This window comes from Glycine soja, chromosome 9 (genome assembly GCF_004193775.1).
Source record: "Glycine soja cultivar W05 chromosome 9, ASM419377v2, whole genome shotgun sequence".
Taxonomy (NCBI): Eukaryota; Viridiplantae; Streptophyta; class Magnoliopsida; order Fabales; family Fabaceae; genus Glycine; species Glycine soja.
In genome coordinates this window covers 33,871,472-33,898,198 of record NC_041010.1, presented here as the reverse complement: position 1 = coordinate 33,898,198, position 26,727 = coordinate 33,871,472, and the positions used below count along the sequence as shown (strand labels likewise).

At 36.3% G+C, this 26,727-nt stretch overlaps 1 protein-coding gene across 1 annotated transcript; it reads left to right on the top strand.

Moving 5' to 3' along the window:
• Nucleotides 1–11,932: 11,932 nt before the first annotated feature.
• LOC114368383 (cytochrome P450 71A6-like) lies at nt 11,933–20,732 on the top strand. The gene is made up of 6 exons (XM_028325683.1): nt 11,933–12,442; nt 13,579–13,585; nt 15,203–15,507; nt 16,104–16,710; nt 17,396–17,463; nt 20,346–20,732. The coding sequence occupies exons 1-6, from the start codon at nt 11,939–11,941 to the stop codon at nt 20,730–20,732; spliced, it is 1,878 nt and encodes a 625-aa protein (XP_028181484.1). The 5' UTR covers nt 11,933–11,938.
• The last annotated feature ends 5,995 nt before the right edge of the window (nt 20,733–26,727 follow it).

Sequence of the window (26,727 nt, the reverse complement as noted above, 5' to 3'; positions counted from 1 at the left end):
TTTTGTTGAGGGGGTTGAAGAGTTTGTAAGCAAAGTTAGTCAGCATGATTGTTATGACAATGATGGGGGGATTAGATGTCCTTGTGTTAAATGTGATTGCACTAGGATTTTAGAAGATAGGGTTGTAAAGGTTCACCTTTACAAAAATGGGTTCAAGCCTAATTATTGGATTTGGACTGATGATGGTGAACACATGCCACATGTTGATGATAAAAAAACAAAAATAATAGAAATAATAAAATATTTATAAAAAAATATTTTTCGATGGAAATTTGCGACAAAAAAATCCGTCGGAAATAAACCATGGGATTTTTTTGACGGAAATTCCGACGGAAACTATACGTGGAAAATTTGCGACCAAAAACATCCGTTTGAAATGAGCCATGGGAAATTTTTGACGGAATTTTCGTCAAAAATAATCCGTGGAAAATTTTTGACGGAAAATATCACTCTGAAATTTTCAACAGAATTTGTCTGTTGGAAATTTTCCACGGATGAAAAATTCAGTTGATTTTTATCTCCTACGACCATTTTTTTAACGAATTTTCGTCGAAAATCCGTCTGAAACAAAAATTAGTGACAGATTTATAGTGTTATCGACCGATTTTTGCCGTAAAAAAAACACTATTTTTTGTAGCGAAACCACCATATTATTACTTCTTTTTCAAGCTGCATGAAGAGGATGATTTGATTCATATCCTTGAATTAAACCATCAACAAATTTAACTTTGTTTTTTGCACTCAATGTTGTTAGTATCGATTGACTCCATGAACTATAGTTCGAAGAATCGAGAACGGGAGAAACCGGTAGTGTTAGAGGATTTTCTCTTGCATGAAGATAATATGGACTATATGTGAATGTTTAATGACTGATCTTCCTAATTGCTACTCATAATGAAAGATAGCGAGAGGAAGAAATCAAACAAATATAGAAGAATAAAAGGATATTAAGATGAGCAGCAAAGCTCTTCAAGTGCTCTGATACCATCACATAATCCATGTCCGTCACGAATGAAAAGAAAACTTGTAGGGAAAGCTGAAGAGCAAAAAAATGGAGGAAAATCTGATTAGCATATAATGAGAATTAGCATGCAAAAGTGTTGACTATTATAATTTATATAATTAGTTATAAGAATAATTAACTTGTAACTAACTAAAATAATTAAATTAACTATACTTACAATAAGATCATCCTGAATTAACTATAATCAAAATAATATCTATCCTAAGACTAATTAAGGTTTCAATGGTGAAAAGTAAAAAATGAACGTTGAAACTTTTAAGAGTCACACGTAGATTATTATATATATATAGCATATTCAAACTTTTTTTTTTCTTAAAGAAAGTCGTTTTGAAATTTATGATATGATATCAAATAACTGGCAGAAGATAAATGTTAATTTATGACATTGAATTATTTTTTTCTTAAGAAAGCCATTTTGGACGAAAGAATAAAACTAATGCATGCGCAGTCCTATCCAGAACTTAAATACATCATTGTGCTCTGTATGTGAATGCTTAAATTTGACCTCGTAGAAAGTTTGAAAGTATTATATATCCTTCCCTGCACCGATTTAATTCGGTTAAATGGATCATGCAAGCATCTATTTTCAGTTTCAGCTTCTTCGACAAAGTAAGGTAGTGATTGGCTTTTTTTTAATATATATATATATATATATATATTTTTTTTTTTTCCATTACCAACATAACAAAATTTCAACGCCATTTTCATCACGATTATGGTAAACTTTGGTATCAATTATAGGAAAGTCTGGGAGTTCCAATATTTTCATGTAGCAAGAGAATCCTTAAAAAGCGTGAGATCCCTCAATCTACGCACGTGGCGCTTCTTTTAGTGAATGATTACTTGTTGATTCCTTTACGAGAATCATGTAGTCCCAAACTCAATATTCTCAAACGCTTTTACAAATGGAAAATGCTTTATAGTACTAAGAACTTTAAACCGTTGAACAACAATAGAGCAACAATGACCGGCGAGAGGAGAGATTTTTTTTTTTTACAAAAATTGGTAAAAATAAAAAAATGATTTATGATACATGAATGATTTTATTTTTTTTACATCAGTAATAATTATAATATAAAATTATCTTTTTAATTCGGTTATAATTACAACGTACATAAAAAATCAAAATCACTCATTGTACGCAAATAGTTTTTAAACTACATCTTTTAAGTAAATAATTATTTTTTGTCTATTTTTGTAATCAAGTTAGCAAGAGAGTATTCCGCCACAACAAATATCAACAAGTGTTAGCTGCCACAACAACGATCAACTACTGTTTTCCCAAACAAAAGAAAAAGAATTGTAGAATTTGCTTTGTGAAATTGTTTCTTTAGTTATGGTGAGATGATTTTCACAATTATCGGGATAGAATCTGGGATAAAATCAAAAGATTTTTATCCTATTTTTCGTTTTCTTTTAATTTATTTTTTAAAAAATAATTACAAATAAATAATAATAAGACGTTAACTTTTTATTATGAAGGAAAATATTTTTTCTCTCTGTGTTGAGCAAAATATTAAATAACCAGTGAAGTGGACAGTAGGGTGTGTGGTTTCACAAGTTTTGTATATGGGTTTTGTTACCCTTGTACCAATTTACATCTACTTTTTACTGATTAAAAAATTGTTATTTTATTTATTTGTTTTGTTTTCATTAGTGAAAAACATTGCCAATATAGGTTAAATTTAATACAAAAGGCCAATTCCTCATTACACGATGAATTTGAATTTCTGTTCAGAAAAGTATTCATAAGTATATTTGACAAGCTTGAACAATATTACCTCTAAAAAGAGGTATATGTGATGTGAGAGAAAAAAACATACTCATACTCCGATTATTAACAGATGCTTTCTGGTGTTGCATACGAGTTGCGGCAGGATGAGCCAAGCTTTCAATGGACCCAATCAAAATAAGAACATTGAAGCTTCTAAAGAGTGACACGTAGATTATACAAATATAATAGTTAGAAATAGATAGTATCATATTATAGCTGATATATATCAGATGACTAACATAAGATGATCACTGCTAGCTGGACGGCAGCGTAAAATTCATGCAGGTAAATGATTAAATTTTGACTTCATTAATTCTTTTAACACCTTTTTAGTGGAAAAAAGGAGTTGAATAGATATTGATGCATAAAAGATTAATATATAAAAAACAAAACAGAGTTCTACCAACAATCGAATTGAAGAGTTTTATTTTTATATCCAAAACCATGTGAAATTAATTAATCCTTGGCGTAGTCTTTAAAATATTTTGGAATCGAAGAGTGCATGCGCGCTGTCTTTTTAGAAATTAAAACAAGAGACCCTTCACACAAATTTTCATGATTACTAGCTGGTTTGTTTGTTTTTTTGCTGGAATGATTACTAGCTAGTATCACTTATGATATTTCAATTCAAAATTTAAAATTATGAAAACGTACTAAATTTATATAAAAAGGCACGTTTTAAGAAATAATTGTAAAAAACACGTATTAAATTATGCAGCCGCTTCTATATCTTCCTTAACGAAAATTACGTGTAAAGAGTTTGGCACATTTTTTTACGGTGTTTATTATCATAAAAAATCAAACCAGGCTATTAATCCATTGGAGTAGCTAAAAATCCATTAATGCACGTGGTTATTCAACTCAATGGAAACATTTATCAGATACTCTAACTACTAATAGTTACAAGTATTTTTCATTGATACAATGTACATGAATATTTGTGAACTAGATGCAATCGATATTTTGCGCAGAAAAATAATTTCTTTATCAAGTATCTCTAATTATGCAATTTAAGTAACCCATTAGATTGGGTTTCTTATCTTCTATTAAATGACCTCTTTATAATTTTACATTATAATTAAGCAACTCATATGCATTTATAATTTTAAGTAATTCTTAAATAATCCATCCTTAGATGAATATTTTAAATGAGAAGATTTTTTTTTTAAGTATAAACAACCATTGCTTACAGAAACAACATTATTTAATTTTAAACCGCCTAACATAACATACAATTTTAATGGTAAAAAAATTTTAAACAACCATATTTTGGGTCCCTTTTGGAGCAGTTTTTACTAGTTGAGTTTCAAAGTTTAAAAAGTAACAATTTTTAATTTTTAAAATTTAGTTTTAGTTTTAAGTTTCATGTAATATTAAAATTACCTTAAAGGTGTTTTTGTGTGATGACGACGATGACGACCATGATAATAGTGGTTGTGTTGATGGTAGTGATGATATCAATGATGACATTGATAGTGTTGATGGGGTGAGATAGAAGTGTTGCTAGTGGCGGGGGAGAGTGATGACGATGACAATGACGGTGATACCAATGGTGGTAGTTGGTGATGTTGGTGGTGGTGCTTATATGGTGTTGATGGTGGTATTTAAGGTGGCGGTGATGGTGGAAGCAATATTATGATAGTGACGACATTAACATTAGTGATAATAACAATGATAATGACAGTAGTAAAGATGACAACGACGACAAAAGGAAGAGTCATGACCCATCGTAGGGAGTGTGTGCTTTTTTGAAACTAAAATCTAAATTCACAAATCTTTTTTTATGATTTTGGAAATGAAAGTAAAATTATTTTGAGAATGAGTTAAAAATTGTTTAGCTTTATTTTTGTCAAAGACATTTGTTTTGAGAATTGTATTTGAAAATTAAAAACTAAAAATTCACAACCCTTAGAGTTTTAAGCAACTCATAAATAACCCACCCTTAGATGACTCTTAGACGACAAGAAAATATATTTTTAATCATAAACAATCATTTAATATACATAAATAATGATAGGGGAAACAACTAAGCCACCAAGAGACTACGAATTAAGCTAAGTATATTTTCCTTGCCCTTTATTCATATTAGAATCGTATATTTATAGTGTTCTGTATGGATGATTTGGCACTCATGGCCTTCTAACAGAAAAGATGCTGATAACAAAAAATGACAGCTGGCACAGGCACAACTAACAGAAGGATAAAAAAGATAATGTTGGTTTCTTGTGTGCTCTTGTGGGTTTGCTGCTTGGTGGGTTGTTTTTGCTATCAATACCCTCCTTTGGTAGAACAACCTTTCCCTAAGGTTGTAGGAGGTGCAAATAGAATCCCAATCTTCCTATGTAGTGTCCTCCGGAGCCAAACCTGTCCACTGCACCAAGACTTTTCGAACAGGGGAAGTGTAATTAGTATCCCATTTCTAGTCCAGGATAGAGAGAGGTTCGACTATGGAATGATTATCAGACTGGAGAGGAGGTAAAGGATCCAAAGTAGCGGGTGTATCTCCCCGATATGGCTTCAACAGGGAGACATGGAACACCGGATGGATTTTGGAGGAAGTGGGAAGTTGCAACCGATAAGCGACATGGCCAATGCGTTCCAAGATACAAAAAGGCCCGTAAAAACGTTTGGAGAGTTTGGAGTATGCGGGCTGAAGGGAAGTTTGGCGGTAAGGCTGGAGCCGAACGAAAACCTAATCTCCGACATCAAAGTGGACGTCCCGACTGTGAGAATTTGTTGTCCTTTCCATTGCGGCTTGTGCCTTGGCGAGGCGATGTTGAAGGGAAGAGTGTAGTTGGGTTCTTGACGCCATGAAAGAGTCCACGACCTCGATGAGGGAGGTACCTGCTAAGTACTGTGAAAGTGAAGGAGGGGCCTTACAATAAGTAGCTTCAAATGGGGAGATGCCAGTAGCTAAGTGGCAAGCCGTGTTATACGACCACTCCGCGAGAGATAGAAAGAAAAACTACTGCGAGGGCTTATCATGAACGAAAGCTAGGAGATATTGTTCAAGGACCTAGTTGAGCACCTCTGTTTGGCCGTCCATCTCAGGGTGGTATGAGGTGCTTATGCGCAGTTTGGTATCAAAAATGCAGAATAATTCGCGCCAAAAGCGACTGATAAGTATCGGGTCATGATCAGAGACAATGCTTCTTGGAAAGCCATGTAATTTACAGACGATATCAATGAATAGTAGGGCAACCTTGTGGGCGGTGTATGTCACCGGTAGAGCACCAAAATGTGCCCCTTTTGTGAAGCGGTCCACCACGACTAGGATAACGAAGAGCCCGTGGGAAGGAGGGAGACCGGTGATAAAGTCCATTGACAAATCTTCCCAAATAGTGCAGGGAATAGGGAGAGGTTGAAGAAGGTTGGCGGGCTTCAGAGTCTCGTATTTGACCTGTTGACAGACGAGACATCGAGAGACAAAGTCTCGAACAACCCCCCTCATAGATGCCCAAAAGAAATTATCTTTAGCCTGCGCAGAGTCTTTGCAACACCTAAGTGACCGCCCAACGGGGTTGAATGAAATTCATTCAGAAGCAGAGGGATGAAAGAGTATGACTGAGGAAGCCAAATTTTTCTTTTACAGAAGATTAACCCGCGACTGACGGAGAAGTTAGTGTGTTCGCTGGGGTTATCCTGAATCCGATGCAAAAAGTCACAAAACTCTTGGGTATCCTGCAATGAGAGTCGTAATTGTTCAAGGAATTTGAAATTTTCCATGGATAAGACAAAATGCTGATTCTCCAAGGTGTGGATGCGTGACAAGGCATCAGCAGCCACATTATCGGAGCCAGGCTTGTATTGAATGGAGTAATCAAAACCAAGAAGCTTGGAGAGGTAATGTTGTTGCTCTGGCATCTGGATCACCTGAGACATGAGGTCTTTGAGGCTTTTGTGGTCAGTAATAATGACAAAGGGATACCCGAGAAGGTAGTGCCGCCATTTGCGAACTGTCGAGGTAATAGCATGGAGTTCCCGTATGTAAGTCGAGGCATGTTGCAGTCGTGGACAAAATACCTTGCTGAAGAAGGCGATGGGATAAGAGCGTTGTTGAAGCACTACTCCCATGGCCGTACCCAAAGCATTGGTTTCGAGGACGAAGGGCAGTGTGAAATCAGGTGGTGCTAGAACAGAGGCCTGGGTCATGGTGTCCTTGAGGTGGGTAAATGCCTATTGGGCATCCTCAGTCCACTGGAATTGATCTTTTCGAAATAACATGGTTAGAGGTTGGGCAATGGAGGCGTAATGGCGGATGAAATGACGATAAAAGTCGGTAAGACCCAAAAACCCATGTAGGTATGTGACTGATTGAGGAGTGGGCGAATCAAGCATGGCACTGATCTTGGAGGGGTCAAGGGCCACTCCCGCTGCCGAGACTATATGGCCCAAGTACTGAAGTTCAGTTCTGGCAAACAGACACTTCTGCCGGTGTAAATAAAACTTGTTCTGATCAAGGACTATCAATACATCCTGCAAGTTGTCCAAGTGAACATCCAAGGACAAACTACACACAAGGATGTCATTGAAAAAGAATGCAACGAACTTGCGAAGAAACGGTTTAAGCAATTCATTCATCATGGCTTGGAACGTTGCCAGCGCATTGCAGAGGCCGAAGGGTATTACTTTGTATTCGTAATGTCCTTGATGGGTGCGAAAAGCAGTTTTGGGCACGTCGTCGGTGGCCATGGGGATTTGATGAAATCCCTGACGGAGGTCCAATTTGGAAAAATAGAAGGCATTGGCTAACTTATCCCAGAGCTCGTTAATGATGGGCATGGGAAAACGGTCCTTGGTAGTGATGGCGTTCAAATCCTTGTAGTCAACACAACACCGCTAGCTGTCATCTTTCTTCTTGACCAGTAAGACGGGAGAGGAAAATGGGTTGTGACTCAATTGGATGAAGCCTGTTTGCAGCATATTGGCTATTTGACGCTCAAGCTCAACTTTCTGACTATGAGGGTATCGGTAGGGTCGTATATTGACGGGTTGGGAATCAGGGTGTAAGTGGATGTGGTGGGATATGGGTCGCGGTGGAGGGACATTAGAGGGTTCCTGAAAGAGGTGATCGTAACGAGAAAGAAGGTGTAGTAGGGGAGGGTATGTATAAGGGCAATTGGGAAATGGATTAGGGGAAACTGGTTCAGGGATGTGGGTAAGCTGGAAAAGGGCAGAAACACCATGTGTGTGGACCAGCCGTTGGATTTTGTGAGTGGAGGCCGAGGTGGGGTGGAAGGGAACATTGGCGGTGAGTTGGATTGGACGGCCTAACAAGGAGAAGCTCATGGTGCGGGAGGTGTAATCAATAACAAAGGGCCTTAACTCCTATAGCCACTAGACCCCTAACACAATGTCCGCACCGCTAAGGCCCAAAATGAAGAGGTCCAAGTTAAATGAGTGACCTTGGACCATCAGTGGAACATTAGGGCAAACTTGTTGGCATATGAGGGTGCCGCCATCGCCAATCATAACTTAGAGAGGGTTGATGACGGTGGTGTGCAGGGTGAGAAATTAGGCGACCTGGGCTTGAATGAAGTTCTGGGTACTGCTGCCGTCGACAAGGATCGTAACCTTGTGGTGGTGAACAGAGCCATACATGTGGAAGGTTGCTTGGGTAGGCATGCCTGACAAGGCATTGAGACTGAGCTGCAGGGTTTCTGATAGCGGTGGAAGAGGAAACTGTGAGATCGGGTCTGGTGTCTCAAGCGTGGTATCGTCGTCTGCGATTAGAAGATTCAAACAAGATTTGCAATGGTGGCCCACGGCCCATTCCTCATCGCATTGATAACAGAGTCTGTGGTCTCTGCAAGAAGTGAGCTTCTCCGAAGAAAGGCGTTTCACCGGCAGCTTGGGTGGTGGTGGTGAAGTGGTCGTGGTGGAGAGTGGGCAAGGAGTTGCAGGTGGTGATGCAGGAGAAAATCGTGGAGGACGACGACGATTGTTGAGCTTGTCCTCCTAGAGCTTGGCCAGGGCGAAATGTTGCGGCAGCAACATTGGTTGAAGGGCTTGCACCTCACGGCGGAGGTCGGGCACGAGGCCAGAAACAAAGCAACTGAGAAGAATGGGGTGGGTGAGTCCGACCGTTCGGTTGGCTAACCTCTCAAATTAATTCAGAGAGGTAGTCATTGATGGAGCCTCTTTGTTGAAGCTTGAACAAAGTGCCATGAGGGTCCTCGTAGAAGGATGGTGCGAAACAAGCTTCGAGGGCCTGTAACATGGCAGGCCAGGAAGAAAGGAAACCGTTGTGGCTCATCCATTGGAATAAGCATAGAGTCGATCCTTCCATGTAGAAGGAAGCCACGGTCAGACGCTCATTGTCAGGGATGCAATGATAGTCGAAGAACTGGGTGATTTTGAAAATCCACCCCGGTGGATCATTACCGTCAAATCGAGGGACGTCGAGCTTCATGTGCAACCGGGGAATTGGAGAGGAAGGTTGTGATGATGGTGGGGAGTGTTTAAGAGAGGGGGAAGGGTGATTTGGCTGAGGCGTTCAAGGATAGAATCAATTTTTGAGTCCATGGTTGATTGGCTTTGGGAAAAGGTTGCATGGTTCTAGATGAGGGACTGTTGACCCTGTTGAAGGTGGAGCATAGCCTCCTCAAGTCGCTCCGTGGTTGCTTGCTTGGTATTGTGCTCAGGCATGGAGGCACGACAGGGCAGATCAGACCAAGTTGATAGGGGAAACAACTAAGCTACCAAGAGACTACGAATTAAGCTAAGTATATTTTCCTTGCCCTTTATTCATATTAGAATGGTATATTTATAGTGTCTTGTATGGATGATTTGGCACTCATGACCTTCTAACAGAAAAGATGCTGATAACAGAAAATGACAGTTGGCACAGGCACAACTATCAGAAGGATAAAAAAGATAATATTTTTCGGGCAAGGTCTCCCTGAGGGATGCAGTCACTCATAGTCCAACAGGTATGTATGTTTCCTGTGTGCTCTTGTGGGTCTGTTGCTTGTTGGGTTGTTTTTGCTATCAAATAACATAACTTAATTTTAAACAATCCAACATAACATATAGATCTCTTTCAACGATAACAAATAACTAAATAATAATATTTTAAAAATAATTAATTTATTAAACAACTAGCGTTAGAGATGTTCTAATTGATTTTGTTTTATTAAATCAATTTACATCAAAATAAAAATTCTACACAATCAAATTTAATCTGAATTTAAATTGGATATGTGTGCGTGTTTTAAAACAAGCACTTCTAATATGATAGATAATTTAAACTAAGAATTACTTTATTAATTTTAGTTTGGAAAACTTTATTCCATTGAAACATTTTTTTCTGGATAAGCCAAAGAATTAGAGCTAAGTGAAAACACAAGAAATGCTCACTTAGCATAAACCTCCAAGTGCATATACAGAAAGAATAACACAAATGGAAAAGTGTATAGACGAAAGGAGGAGCTTAATTATTATTTAAATTGTTTAAGTAATATTATCTGAAGAGAATGAAAAGAGAATGTGGATGGAGACTTCTTTTAGAGGAAGGAAAAAAACATTAATTAATAAGATTATTGTAAGAAAGGTTTAATACTTAATTTTGTTACACCTAATAAAGTAATTTTATTTTAGTGTAATGAAGAGAATTGATAGATAACCAACTAAAGTTAATCTTGCTCATAGAGGTATTTTTTCAGACCCTAATCAACAAGTGTGTTTGTTTGTTTTTTCAAAGTGAGTTAGAGACAACAAATCATTTATTAATTTCTATCAGTTGTAAATTGTAATGTCTCATCGTATCTGAGAGCATTGTTACCACTGGTTGGGTGAGATACATACACCGTTAGCTTGTGAAGGGAACAAAACATATTTTGGTCAAAATTGGGTACATTGAAAAACAAGAAAAACAAGGAAATGTAACTTCATTTGGATTAGGTTTATATATATGGACTAAGCTACATATATAGACATCAGGTTTGTTTCACAAATGCTCATCTTAATGTTAAAGAAACAGTTGAAATGGAAAATGTAACAATGAGTTTATTACGATTGACAATGTAACAATGAGTTTCTATGAGTGGAACAAACCCACTGTGTTGCCTTACTACATTGCATCCTCCTTTAAGTTTTTGTAAATTGACTGATATGGCTAGGTTTGGATCACTGACCTTCAAACTCATCCTCATAATACACGTTTTATCAATATATTTATGTCTTATAAGATTTAAATATGTTTTTTAATAAAATTTTATTTTACGTTGAATTTTTAATAAAATAATAATTTTTAATTTTTGATATTTTGTTTTGATCACTAATAAATTAATAAAGTTTGTATTTATTTTTTGATAAATTAATAAATTTTATTTTAGTTTTAGTTAATTATAAATGAAAAAAATAACAGAGAACAAATGTAAAGTTTACTAATTTATTGAGGAATTAATAAAGATATCAAGGATTAAAAATAAAAATATTATTATTAAAAATGAAAAACATATTTAAATCTTTTAAAAAAATAGCATAATAGAAAGAACAAATGGATATTCCCTTGTCACAATACGATAGGTTTTTTTAAAAGAAAAATTATTAAGTTATTTGTGTTAAAGTTATATCATTTATTAGAGATTTACTAATTTAAAAAAAGTATTCTTAATATACAAAAAATGTTTTTGAAAGTCAAAAGCGAGAATTTTGCCTGCATTATTTATTGGGTCATCAAGTCTGCCTAGTTGGCAAAATTTTGATTTCTTATATATATATATATATATATATATATATATATATATATATATATATATTTATATTAGCTGGTGCCTCTTATGCATAAACATTAAACTAACAAAGACATAAAATTGGTCTAGTGATAAAAAAATTACTAGTTTGAATTTTTAAGAAAAAATAACTATACTAACAACTATTTTTTCATAAATAAAAAAAACGTAAATATTAAACAGTAGTTGGATACTATTCAAGAGTTAAAAAGATATATTACACAATTAGCTCGAGAGTAATAATAACACGAAACTTGTACATGTTCTCCACAAACACTTACATTCGTGACTTCGAACTTCCAAGGCTTATAAATACCTGATTCTGCATTGATACTGATGCAGCAAATTAAAGAAAAAGACATTACACACATCCTCAGTCTTTGCACTACATACAACTGAAAATCAATGTCGACCTCTCTGCATGAAAACCCTTCATCTTTGTTCTTCCTTCCAATTATTACTTTCATCACCTTCTTTGTTTTGCGAACTGTGATCAAACTTTTATCCAAATGGAATAATAATTCCAATTCTGCAACAACCAGAGAAACCTCACCAGTATCATCATCACCACCATCTCCACCAAAGCTTCCTATAATAGGAAATCTCCACCAACTTGGCACACTCACACACCGCACCCTCCAATCCTTAGCTCAAACCTATGGCCCTGTGATGTTACTTCACTTTGGAAAAGTGCCAGTTCTTGTTGTCTCAACATCTGAGGCTGCTCATGAGGTTATGAAAGCACATGACCTCGTTTTCTCCAACAGACCACATCGTAAGATGGTTGATATCTTCTTCTATGGCTCCAAAGATGTGGCGTTTGCTCCGTATGGCAACTACTGGAGGCAGATAAGGAGTATCTGTGTCTTGCATCTTCTCAGTGCCAAAAAGGTTCAATCTTTTGGTGCAGTGAGAGAAGAAGTGTTGAAGGACATGGCATCGTGATTCTCATAGAACACTACATTGCGTGATGTGATGATGTTATGTGAATGTAAATCATAAAGCATGTAGCCTTTCGTGTTTGGTTTGAACCCAATGAAAATACAAGGATGAGCTCTAGGTTCCAATTTTTTACGATTGGCTTTGATAGTGCTAGCATAACATAAACATCCAAAAATGCGTAGATGAGATATGTCTGGTATATGCCCATGAAGTCTTTCATATGGTGATGTGTTTTGTAGAAAGGGAGTGGGGATGCAATTTATTAAGTATGCTGCGTGTAACAATGCATAGTTCCAGAAATTAGGCGGCATGTTGGCTTGAAATAACAATGCTCGTGTTACATTAAGCAAATGTTGGTGCTTGCGTTCCGCAATACCGTTTTGTTCGGGTGTTTCTATGCATGACGTCTGATGCATGATTCCTCTTGATGCATAGTATTCGGGCATAAGAAACTCGGGCCCATTATCACTTCGTATCATTTTGACTTTCTTGTTATGTTGAGTTTCAATAAGTGTAATGAATGCTATAATGATGTTTCGTGTTTCTGCCTTAGAGTGCATAAGATGTATCCATGTAAACCTGGAATGATCATCTATAATGGTTAAAAAATACTTATGGCCATGCATGGATGTTTTCGAACAGGGACCCCAGATGTCCATGTGAAGTAAATCAAAATTATGTAGTGCGTGTGAAATGCTCGAGGAAAAAGAAAGCTTTTTATGTTTCGCATAATGGCACGTATTACACACAAAATTTCTATCATGTTTCAAAATGGGGTAAAAAGGTTTCATACATTGGAGCCTCTCTGTTGATAAGTGCCCCATTCGAAAATGCCAGAGATCAATTGGTATAACATTGCACTTAGGGTGGATAATGGTTGAGCAAACAGCTTTATTGTTTTGGTCTGGTATGAGATGATATAAGCCATGCCTCTCCTCAACTATACCAATCTTCATACGTTTGTTCGTGTCCTGAAGCATACATGAATTGGAAGAAAGAATTAGTGCACAGTCAGTAGAGGATACAAGTTTAGAGATTGAAATGAGATTGAAAGTGAACGTGGGTATATATAAGACGTTGAACAAGGTTATGTGCTTCGAAAGGTACGCCGTGCCTGAATGGGTGGCTTGAACATGGTTGCCGTTAGGGAGTTTCACTATTACTGGGTTGATAGGCTTATATGCATGAAGGTTGTTCAGAGAACAAGTCACATGATCGGTGGCTCCTGAATCTAGTATCCAGGAGCTTATGGTGGATGAAGACATACCTGGGTTAGGAAGTTTATCAGTGGTGCAGGATGATATGGAGGCCACTTGTTTGGTTTGCTCCGACGTTGTGCTTCCAGTCGACGGCCGTTGGATTAAAGCGAGTAGGGCCTTATGTTGCTCAGGTGAGAATCGAACGAAATCTTGGACTTCATGATGCTGGGTTTGATCTTCCATAGACTTGTCATTCATCGTTACCACGTTGTTGACTGTGGTTCTTCCACTGTAGGGCTTATATCCCGGCGGGTATCCGTGTTTCCGGTAACATACGTCGATCGTGTGGCCTATCTTTCCACAGTGGGTACAAGTCTTTCTTCCCCCATTGCTTCTGTTTCTTGTTTCATGATTAGAAGGCATACCATGCTTCTTGTAACACACATTTTCTGTGTGACCGATTCGTCCATAATACTCACAAACGGACCTTGCAGCATTAATGGAGATTTCCTTAGATTCAAAATTGAGATTAGGAGAGCAGTTACCTAACAGTTGCCGTTCTTGTTGCGCCACGTATGAGAAGATCTTTGATATGGGTGGTATAGGATCCATAAGTAACACATGAGACCGAATGTTTGTATACTGTTCATTCAGACCTCTCAGAAATTGCATAGCTCGGTCTTCAAGCTTTCTTTGTCCGATAATGGTGGAAACTGGGCAAGAGCATCGGACATTACAAGTGCAGACCGGGTCAGGTCTAAAGCTTTCTATCTCATCCCAGATCACGCGTAATCGAGTGAAGTATTCCGTTATTGAGAGAGCTCCTTGCTTTAACGTCGACGCTTCTTGTTGAAGGTCGGAAATTCTTAACAAGTCACCCTGCGAATATCTTGATTTCAAATCTCTCCAAATATCTTCTGCTTTATCCATCCAGAGCACGCTTTGCCTTATGGAAGTGGCAACGGAGTGGACTATCCAGGAGACGACCATGTTATTGCATCGCCTCCAGGCTCCGTACATCCTATCGGTTTTCAGTGGTTCCGGCGCGCTTCCGTCGACGAACTCCAATTTGTTTTTGGCGCTAAGTGCAGTGACCATGGAACGACTCCATGAGTGATAGTTAGTTGAAACCAGCACTGGGGAGACAAGGGCAGTAGCTGGGTTTTCACTTGGGTGAAGATACAAATAGCTTTCGACACTATTAAAAGCTGTTTCATTCATGGTGATCAATAAGTCGTATAAGAAAGAGAGAGAGAAAAGGATGTGCGCAGCAGAGCTCCTTATTGGAAGAGCTCTGATACCATGTTGAAGGACATGGCATCGTGAGACGAATAAAGAAATGCAGAAGCCATAGCTGAGTAAAGATTTAGCAGGAAAAGTAAATTCACGTTTGGGAAGATCAAATATGCATCTCAACTCTATTATCAGGAGTTTGCAGTATATATGTACATGGAGTGTCTTTAGATTAGTTGTAACTAATCATAACTAACCTAACAGACTTAACTGACTCTAACTAGAAGCTGTTAAGAAGAAGAAATCTCCATAATGATGGAGAAGATTAGGCAGTGTTGTTCTTCCTTGATGCCTGTGAATTTAACTGATTTATTTTCTACACTCACCAATGACATAGTGTGTAGAGTTGCTCTTGGAAAGAGATACAGTGGAGAAGGAGGGATTAAGCTTCGTGAGCCATTGAACGAGATGTTGGAGTTGTTGGGTGCTTCAGTTATTGGAGACTTTATACCTTGGCTGGATTTGTTGGGAAGAGTTAATGGGATGTATGGTAGAGCAGAGAGAGCGGCTAAACAGATTGATGAATTCTTTGATGAAGTTGTTGGTACGTACGCAAGATTATATATATATATATATATATATATATATATATATATATATATATATACACACACACATTTTGATGAGTCAGTTACTTTCATCTTATTGTCGATAAAAAATGATGTGGAAAAAAACTAAAAGAAACTGATATTTTATACATCAGGGACAAAATTAAAGGTTTTGAAGAGTTAAGGAGATTGACGTCTTTTGAGTTAACAATCTTAAGAATTAAAGTGGCTTTTTACTTGTTAATTTATGGGTGTAGTTTTAGCAACAATCTCTCTAACAAACTCTTTTTCAGCATTCCTTCGGATCCATTCAATATTGTAAGTCTTCATAGGTCCTACTTTTTCTTTAAGAAATCTTACTCGAATTTCTTTTCATGATAAAGAATACATTGCAAAAGCTTTTCTAGTCCAAGTTACAAAAATTAAAATGTTTCTTAATTTACCTGTAGTGTGTTTTTTCACCACTTTCCTAAGCAAAAATTAGGTCACATGTTTGCTTATGCATGTTGAGTTTATTTTCAATCTTATAAAAATTCAAAGGTAGAAGATGATGTTAATTAACAATTGATCAATGGATATTTCTTTCAGGATATGTTTTCTGCAAGTACTGAAACCACCTCCTCAGTTCTAGGGTGGGCGATGACAGAACTCTTAAGGCACCCAAATGTGATGCAGAAGCTACAAGATGAAGTGAGGAATGTGATTGGTGATAGAATTACTCACATAAATGAGGAGGATTTGTGTAGCATGCATTACTTGAAGGTAGTGGTTAAAGAAACTTTGCGTTTACATCCCCCAGTTCCCTTATTGGTTCCAAGGGAATCCATGCAAGATACTAAGGTGATGGGCTATGACATTGCAAGTGGCACACAAATAATAGTTAATGCTTGGGCAATTGCAAGAGATCCTTTGTATTGGGACCAACCTCTAGAGTTTAAACCAGAGAGGTTCTTAAATAGTTCAATAGACATCAAAGGACATGATTTCCAAGTGATCCCATTTGGAGCAGGAAGGAGAGGTTGCCCAGGAATAACGTTTGCCCTTGTTGTGAATGAGTTGGTCCTAGCATACCTTGTTCATCAATTTAATTGGACAGTGCCTGATGGAGTAGTTGGGGATCAAGCATTGGACATGACTGAATCTACTGGATTGTCCATTCATAAAAAAATCCCTCTTGTGGCAGTTGCATCCCCAAGTATATCGAAAATGAATTATTAAAGATAAAAATAATATCTTAGAAGAAGAATACTAAGAGACTATATTACTCTAAGTCAAGTATTATCAGAATAATTTATGGCCAAGGGTTCCTTCATAATATAATATTTTGTCATGATAGTTGAGTGTTGTATTGGTTGGTCCATTAAGTTGGTTAAGGTTATTCAATTATTGTATACACAGCTCATGAGCCATACGTATAAGGGTTTAATCAAGTGGTCTTTATAATTTCACTTTTCAATGTTTGTGTGAACTTAATTTTCTTTCTCTAAACATAAGTTTTTTTTCTTACCATTCATGGTTGAGCTAGATTGATCTCCTAGAGACACTGATCAAAACTAGCTCGTATCCTTTCTTTGGATAAATTTTGTGCCGTGGAAACAACAAGCAATGATTTCAAACTTAATACATTATAATTGGCGAGGGTGTTCAGCTATATATATAGTTGTGAATTTGATGGATCATAAGAAATTTACCATGATATATATATATATATATATATATATATATATATATATATATATACTCATTAATTAGAATTTGGGCTGAAGGCCTATTAGCAACCCTAAAAATTGATTTATAATGTGAAAGTTATCTAAACTTTTAGCACTATTTAAGTTTTTCTTTCCAAGAAATTATTGTATGATCTGGGATTATCACGTCAGGTGTGATCTCAACCAACAAGAATGTGATATGTGATTGTGTAGCAGTTACTCAATGTCAGCTAAGCTATGTGAGGATCAATGGTGTTTACTTGAATTGCATGATCTGGAGTTTAAAAAAATAAGATAATCACAAATCAAGTATCATCAAATTGTAGATGATTAATATCCAAAAATCAACAAATCTCCCACAAGGCCAAAAATGTTTAATTTGATTCTCAGTTTTTGTATTGCGTAAGCCATCATGAGATGAATACATTCTTCTTGAATTCGAAGATATCCAGCTTAAGACATTGCAGACAATGTAAACTTGTGAACTCAAATCCCTTTGACATCTAAAAACTAAAATCTTTTAAAGGGTTTCTTTGCCTTCTTTTTTACTTGAAAACTTTTGGACCAGATAGACAAGTTGATGAATTCAACCCCTCCAGATTCCCCTCCCTAAAGCAATTCAATGATTCCTCAACATTTCCTGATTAGCCAAAAATCTCAATTAGTGTAATTTAGGTAAGCAGATTTGGTTCAAACCCCATTCTTAGTACTTTCCTTAAAATACATTCAAGATTCCCCTCAAAGTAAAAAATTACATAGAAGCCAAAAATCAATCAAATAAACTCAAGTAATCGCGGAGAGATGAGAAGCGTGATAACTTTTAACTTGAGACTTGAGTTATGACAATGGTAGAGCAGCTGTTTTTTTGGTACAACAATATTGTTTCTAGGTTATAGAAGGTATGTGTTTGTAGATAATTTTGTAGGTTTTGGATTTTGTTTACATATATATATATATATATATATATATATATATATATATATATATATATATATATATATATATATATAGAGAGAGAGAGAGAGAGAGAGTAAATTGTATGAGAGTGAAACAATTAAATTTGAACTGTATAACCAAACATGGACAGTCAAGATTTGATGTCATGTGATCACATAAAAAAGTCATATAAGTTTTTGACATTATTCTCAATCCTTCATTTATGGTTATCAAATTTAATCATTTCACTCTCATATAGAATGTTTCATCTCATATATATATATATATATATAAAATATAATATAATATAATATTGGGCATATATCCCATAAACACAAAGGTTGTTAACACTTTGCATGGAGTATTTGCCTTTGTAGAGCCACGTGTCATACACTATTATATAAAAGAGTTTCAACATCGATTTTAGAATCGATGTTGAAATTGATGTCGTTGAAAGTAGACATTTTTTAACATCGATTTTAAAATCAATGTTAAAAATCATTATCTACATTGATTCTGACTGAAATTAATATAGAAATGTAGCCAAAATTGTATATTCTGAAACGCTTCCTATATCAGTTATGAAAAAATCGATATTGAAAGTTGTATACAAAATCAATTAAATCAATGTTGAATGTGCTATACTACATCTATTTTGGCAAAAACTGATGTGATATAACACATTCAACATTGGTTTTAGACCAACTAAATAATTGTCTTAGCTAGGGCTACTCTAAAAGAATCCACAAAACAAGCCTTAAGTATTATTAATATAAGGTTTGGATTGTTATATTACATGCATTTTATGGTCAATAGCTTCAATTCCTCTTTGAATGGTTTAATTTTGATCCCTTTTGGTAGATTTGAAACCAATATTCTTAAACTACACAATATATTGATTAAAGATAAAGAGAAAAAATATTGAATGATATACATATGTTATAAAGTAACCACTAACAAAAAAAGATGCAAACAACATCACCATTGATATACATATATTTCTTGCTTTCTTAAGATATAGTAGCTTGCCAACAATTGTTAAATTCTGCAATGAAGATAAATGGATTCTTGAATCATGGAAGTGCTTGTGCTAATACCAATCCAATCCTTGTATCTCATGAGCCTCTGTTATATAAAGGTGAAAACCACCTGCAAAACACATAGTCTAAACCAATCAAAGACTTTCGGATTATCTGCAAGAATGAGAAAACATTCAAAACATTTGAAGCAAGGACATACAAAATCAATAATATCGATATGCATTAGGGAAAAAATGAGATCAATCAGCTTTGTCAGCTTCTTTCCTATTCATACTCAACTCAGAAGGAGTATCTTCAGACTTTGCACTCCTCTTTGCTGATTGTTGAGTTTGTGCCCCCATTCACACTCAACTAAGGAGTATCTTCAGATTTTGCACTCCCATCCCCTGGTTGCTGAACAACACACCAGCCTCAATCCACCCTGATTGGCCTTCCCATAAAAACCTATGTAAGAACCATTTCCCCATGTCACTTAGACTAAAAACAAACATTAAAGACTTGTTTGATTCCCTTCTCACTTTCATGTTTTAAAAATTGTTTCCTAAAATAATTCCATACTGTTCAACAATTAAATTCTCATCCAAAATATATTAAGTTTCAAAAATTGTTTCCAAATCAAGTGTTTAAAAAAACCAGGAATAACTAAGAGATGTATTCTCATCATCTCCTGTTTTCTTCAAGCATTTATTGAGCAAACTTTTCAAAAACAAAAATGTACTTAGACAAATTTAGTAAACAAACAAGTCCTAAGACATTGCAGATAAAATTTGTGAGGATGACATTTTACCCATACTCAATGATCCAAATTCAAACAAATAAGAAACCCCAAGTTACCTTTCATTGGAAATCAACAAAAGCAGCCTCGACTTCTTTCTTAGACTTGAAGGACACAAATCCATATCTAGATGGCCTTCTAGGATTATCATGATACACAACCTCAACAAACACAAGTCTACCAGTTCTTGAATCAAAAAACTCCTTAGGATCTTTGGAGCTTGCTTCATAAGACAAGTTGCTGAGAAACAAGTTAAATGTCACCACCTTTGGTTTCATAGGGGGTGGTGCTGTTTTCCCTTTTGGCATCTAAGTTCATCCAAAAAATTTATGAATCGAGAAAATGAACAAGATCAATTGATTGCATATAGGCAAGTTTCACCAACGAGGGGACCGGTGTCGCTGAGGACTTGGATCTAGATCTAGAGGCCTTGGTCGTAGTAGGAGATGGATCTATCGATCAGGCCAAGCATAAAGAAGGTGTTGTCAAGCTGCATGTAGTCAGAGAAGACGACGAGGGCATGATTGGTGCCACATTCAATGTCAGGGACTTGGATAGTGCATTTGAGGACAGGGACGGCTTCTTCGAAGTGTCCGAGGTTGTAGTAGATGGCAACAAGGATGTGGAAGCTCATGGCAAGATCGAGGTTGGACTCTCCCTTGATGACACAGTGCTCAAAGGATTTGGAGGCAATGGTGTCACAAGTCGAGATTCGGGTTGTCAAGAGAGGCATCAGAAAGAATTGGAGGGGTTTTAAGGAGAGTGGAGTGGGGTTGGGAGTTTGATGGGGTTTTTACGAATACGAATCCTAAGATTAGGAATTTGGGTGTGGAAAAGGGAAATGGAAAATGTTGTTGTGTTGGGTGAAATTTGTAACAACATTGGTTTCAAGTATAACTGATGTTGACTGCGCACACACAATGTTGGTTTTTTAAAAATCAATGTTATGGTTCCGATATCAACATCAATTTTTAAAAAATGATGTCAATGATGATATTTTATTTACAAAATATCACTGCTCATTTTTTAACATCGGTTTTCTTCAAAATTGACACTAACTGAACGATGTTAAATCCTATTTTTGTAGTAGTAACATCCTAGTTGGTCGGGACCACAAGTGACATGTTGATCCATGATTACAACCTATTACAATGAAGGTGCAAGAGGTTGCAAATTAAGACGAGCCAAGGGTGTTGCCATAATTCAGTGGCTTGACATTATTGCTCCTTGCACTAATGGATGAACCTTTGCACACTAGAATACTTAGATTTGAAACATGACATGTTTGGAAGAATGTCAAGATTTTCTTTGCCTCATAAACACAAGTGAAGATCAAGTGGTTGAAGTATGAGCATGGAGAAATAATTCATAAAAAGCAATTTTACTTGCTACAAATGAAGACAATTATACGTTGATATATGCACTACTAGTAGTAGGATCACTAATCTAAACCATTGGTAACATTTTTTTCCGCTCTAGTAGGTAGGTATCTTGTATGTTATGCATATATTCATTTTAGGGGCTTGTGCACGATTTGAAACAGTAATGATGGAGTTCATTCGCAATTTGAAACAACGATGATAGAGTTTGCGAGGGACTTTTAAGTACAATTCAATGACAAATGTAATAATTGAATAAGGTTAACTAAATTGTAAGTTTTATAGAAGAAAAACTATAATAAACAAAGAAGAAGAGAGACAATACGTATGTGGAGGAAATAAAATGATTTTATTCTAAATCAAATTGTTCTGAGTAACAATACAATAAATAATAAATTAAAAGCAAAACAGAAACTAATCACATAACAAGATTTCAGTAAAATAGAAAATTAAAACTGACTTGCTCCTAAAGTATAGGAACCACTTATTGACTAGGCTAATCCATAACTGAAACAAAGAAAAATAAACAAAATATGCAGTTACAAAAGTAATTTATACAAATTTAAACACTCCTCCTTGCTTTAGGAACTGCAAACTCCAATTCTTTGCCTTAAGAGTTCAAATTTGTTGATAGGCAGTGGCTTTGTAAACATGTTAGTCAGTTGATCTTAAGACTTGCAGTAAATTAAGTTCATTTCTCCACTTTGTTGCATCTTTCTCAAAAAATAGAGCTTGATGTTGAAATGTTTAGTCTTCCCATGACACACGTTGTCAACAAAAATTCCAGTTTTGTTCTTCTGCTGCAAAAGTAAATCACTTAGAATCTTCTTCAACCATAAAGCTTGATTTACTGCTGCTATGAATTCAGCCTCAGCAGTGGATTGTGCTACAATCTCTTGCTTCTTTGTGCATCGTGAGAAAACTCTTGTGCCTAGGCTGAAACAGTATCTTGAAGTGCTCTTCATGTCATCAACGGATCTAGCCCAATCACTATTAGAGAATCCATACAACTTGAATTCTTGACACTTCTCAAATTTGACACCATAATCAATAGTGCCCTAAACATACCTCAATATTCTCTTTGCTACTTTTAAATGCATTTCACTTGCACAACACATAAAATGAGACAAGAGACTTACAACAAATACAATGTCTGGCCTTGTACAGTGAGATACATTAGACAACCAATCAAGCTTCTAGAATATCCTTCATCAATTTTATCAGCACCATCTTCCTTGCTAAACTTCTCCTTTTGATTCATTGGTGTGCTAACAGATTTGCATTCCTCCATTTGAAACTTCTTCAAAATTTATTTTGCATATTTCCTTTGATAGATTAACACTTTGTTCTGACTTTGCTTGATCTCAATTCCAAGAAAATAAGTCATAAGACCAAGATCAGTCATTTCAAAAGCTTGCATCATTTCTTGCTTGAACTCCTCAACTATCCTTGCATCATCTCTAGTTACTAAAAGATCATCAACATAGAGAGAAACTATAAGAAAGTTATTTCCCTTATATTTCACATAAAGAATGGACTCATATAAGCCTTTTGCAAAGCCTATGCTCAATAGGTGATCATTTATCTTGCTATACCAGGCCCTTGGCGTTTGTTTTAGGCCATAGAAGGCCTTTTTGAGAAGATAAACTTTATCTTCTTCACCTTGCTTCACGAATCCTTTTGGCTGCTCTACATATATTTCTCCATTTGAAAAAGCTGGTTTGGCATCTAGTTGGAATATTTTCCAGCCATTTTGTGCAGCCACTGCTAGCACCAATCTAGTTGTATCTAATCTGGACATAGGAGCAAAAGTGTCAAAATGATCAACACCAAAAATTTGTGCATACCCTTTAACCACAAGTCTGGCCTTGTGCTTGTTGATTGAGCAATCTGCATTAAGCTTTGTTCTGAAAACCCATTTAACTCCAATGAATTTTCTACCTTTAGGCCTATCAACAAGTTCCCATGTTTTGTTTTTCTGTATCATGGACATTTCCTCCTCCATTGCAACTTTCCATTCTAGATCCTTTTATGCTTCCTCACGGCTAGCAGGTTCACAAATTGCTACATTACATCTTTGATAAACATCAGAAAGCAGTCTTTTGCCTCTAACTGGAGGGTCATCTTCTAATTCATCTTACAATAACTCTGTTCTTTGCTGTCCATGATTATTATCATTAATGTTGTCAAATAGTTCAATTGTTCTTTGTAAGTTGTCCCATTTCCATTGTTGACCTTTATTGAAGTGCACATTTCTAGTAACATTCATCTTTCCAGTTTGAGGATGATACACTTTGTAGGCTTTTGAAACTGAACTGTAACCCACAAAGATGCCCGGAATTTCCTTTTTGTCAAGTTTGTCATGTTTAACCTGTGGAACATGTTTAAAACAAACACAACCAAACACTTTAAGAAAAGTTAGTGAAGGCTTATATATAGCCATACCAGGCCTCAAATGGAGTTTTATCCTTTAAGACTTTGGTTGGAAGCTGATTTTGCAGAAAAACTGTTGTGTTAGCTGCCTCCGCCCAAAATGTTTTAGGCAACTCATTCTCATGCAACATGCATCTAGCCATCTCCATCACCGATTAGTTTCTCTTCTCACTAACCCCATTTTGCTCTGGAGTGTAAGGGGCTGAGTTAATGCTCAATTCCAGCTTCTTCACAAAATTGATTAAATTTTGCTGATGTATACTCTTTCCCATTGTCAGATCTTAGACATTGAATCTTGCAGCCACTTTGAGTTTCCACCATTTTATTGAACTTCACAAATACTTCAGCCACTTCATGCTTGAATTTCAAGAAAAAAATTCAGCACATTCTTGTAAAGTCATCTATGAAAATAATAAATTAGAGACTACCTTGTAGTGATGGTGTTCTTTGAGGTCCTGCCACATCAGTGTGAATTAGCTGCAACTTTTGAGAGGTTCTCTAAGCTGATTTGGGGAATGATTTTCTGTTGTTTACCAAATTGACAAGCATTACAGTTTGGCAAACTATCAGAAAGTATTGGTAGACCTTTTGACATGTCCCTTTTTTCATGTTTAGCATTCTTTCAAGATGGCAATGACCAAGTCTCTTGTGCCAGAGTTCCGTGGGTGTGACTTGAGTGAAATAGGTTGCATGCTCCTTCTCTGTTGGATCAAATGAGAAGCTTTTACCTCTCATTTTAACCCTTAGAACTTCCCAGCCAACAATGTCGTAGATAAGGCAGTGTTGATGTTCAAAGGACACTTTAAATCCCTTTTTACTCAACTAACCTACACTTAGCAAGTTTTGGTCAATCTCAGGTACGTAAAGAACATCTGATATTATTTTGGTACCTGAACACATTGAAATTGCAATGGTTCCTTTTCCTTTTGCAGAAATATAGCCACCATTCCCAATTCTGACCTTTGAGACATTAGTTGACTTCGAATCCTTGAATAGAGTCTTATCATATGTCATGTGGTTCGTATAATCACTATCAATCAACCAACATTCAGAACTACTCATTATCAAATAGCATGTTGCAGTAAAAATATAATCTTCTTCCTCCTGCTCAACAACTTGGGCATTGGCTTCATGCTGCTAAAATTTGCTTCTACAAATTATAGCTTCGTGTCCAAGCTGATTGCACTTGCCGCACTTTGCGTCTGGTCGTTTCCAACATCTGTATGGTGGGTGACCCAATTTTCCACAATGCTGATAAGGTGGATAATTTCTCATTTTACCCTTACCTTTGTTTTGGTTGTTTACACTATTTTCGCTGCTTGTTGGATGGTTCTTCTTGACATATTTCTTTCTACTAGATTCAGCATGATGGTGCTTGGATAGTAAAGCACCTTCAACTGCACCACCTTGTCTCATCAACCTTCGCTGCTCTTGGGACTGCAAAACACTTACAAGTTCTGCCAATGTAATCTTTGACAGATCCTTAGTGTTTTCCAATTAAGCAATATAAGCTTCAAATTTTTCAGGGGCAATCACCAGTACTTCTGAACTATTATTGAATTAGAAAATTCAAAACCTAGCAACCTCACCTTGTTAGCAATACTAAGAAGTTTGTTTGCATACTCCTTGATGATGTAAGCTCCATTGAAGCTTGTAGGCCTAGGATCTTTTTCATCAATGGATTCATTTACTTCTTGGATGATGAATGACAGCGAAATGGAGAAAGGAAAAGAGAGAGGAGACGCCACTTCAAGGAGAAGATGAGTCTAGAAGAAGCTCACCACCATAGGAGGCCATGGATAAGAGCTTGGAGGAAGAAGGAGATGAATGAAGGGAGTGGGAGAGAAGAGCACGAAATTTTGTGCTCTAAATGAGCTTTGAAATCTGAAGTTTAATACTCAAATGATCAAAGTTGAAAAAAATGCACACACATGACCTCTATTTATAGCCTAAGTGTCACAAAAATTGGAGGGAAATTTGAATTTCAATTCAAATTTCATTTGAATTTGAAATTGAATTTGTGGAGCCAAACTTTGGAGCCAAAATTTCACTAATTATGATTAGTGAATTTTAGTTATGGTTCAGCCCACTAATCCAAGATCAATTCCAAGATTCTCCACTAAGTGTGCTTAGGTGTCATGAGACATGTAAAGCATGAAGGACATGCACAAAGTGTGAATATATGATGTGGCAATGGGGTGTAGTAAGCAAATGCTCACCTCCCCCTCTAAAATTTAATTGGATTGGGCTTCTACCAATTCAATTAAATTTATTTCCAACCACACACATCAAATATTCACTTAGTGCATGTGAAATTACAAAACTACCCCTAATACAAAAACTAGTCTAGATGCCCTAAAATACAAGGGCTGAAAAATCCTATATTTCTAGGGTACCCTACCTACATTATGGAGTCCTAAATAAAAGGCCCAAAAATAATGAATCCTTAATCTAATATTTACAAAGATAAGTGGGCTTGTACTTAGCCCATGGGCCCAAAATCTACCCTAAGGCTCATAAGAACCCTAGGGCCTTCTCTTGCATCTCTGGCCCAATCTACTTGGAGTATTCTATCCAATACCCTTACGGGGTAGGATTGCATCATTCCCCCCCCCCCCACCTTGAAAAGGATTTGACCTCAAATCCCGAGGTTCTTGAAACTCATTAATTCTTTCCTCAACACCTGTAAAAAGAATAAAAACATATGTATTAGTGATGTTGGGTATGTTAGAGTATGGTAAGGACTAAAAACCCCTTTCCTGGCCATCTTCGCATAAGAGAATATAGTTCCTCACCAACTCAATGAGTGGTGCTACAAGTATAGAAAAATATGGGACAAACCTTTTGTAAAAGTTTGTTAAGATATTGAAGCCCCAAATTTCCCTTATACTTGGTGGAGTAGGCCACTCAGGAATGACCTTTATTCTCTTAGGGTCCATG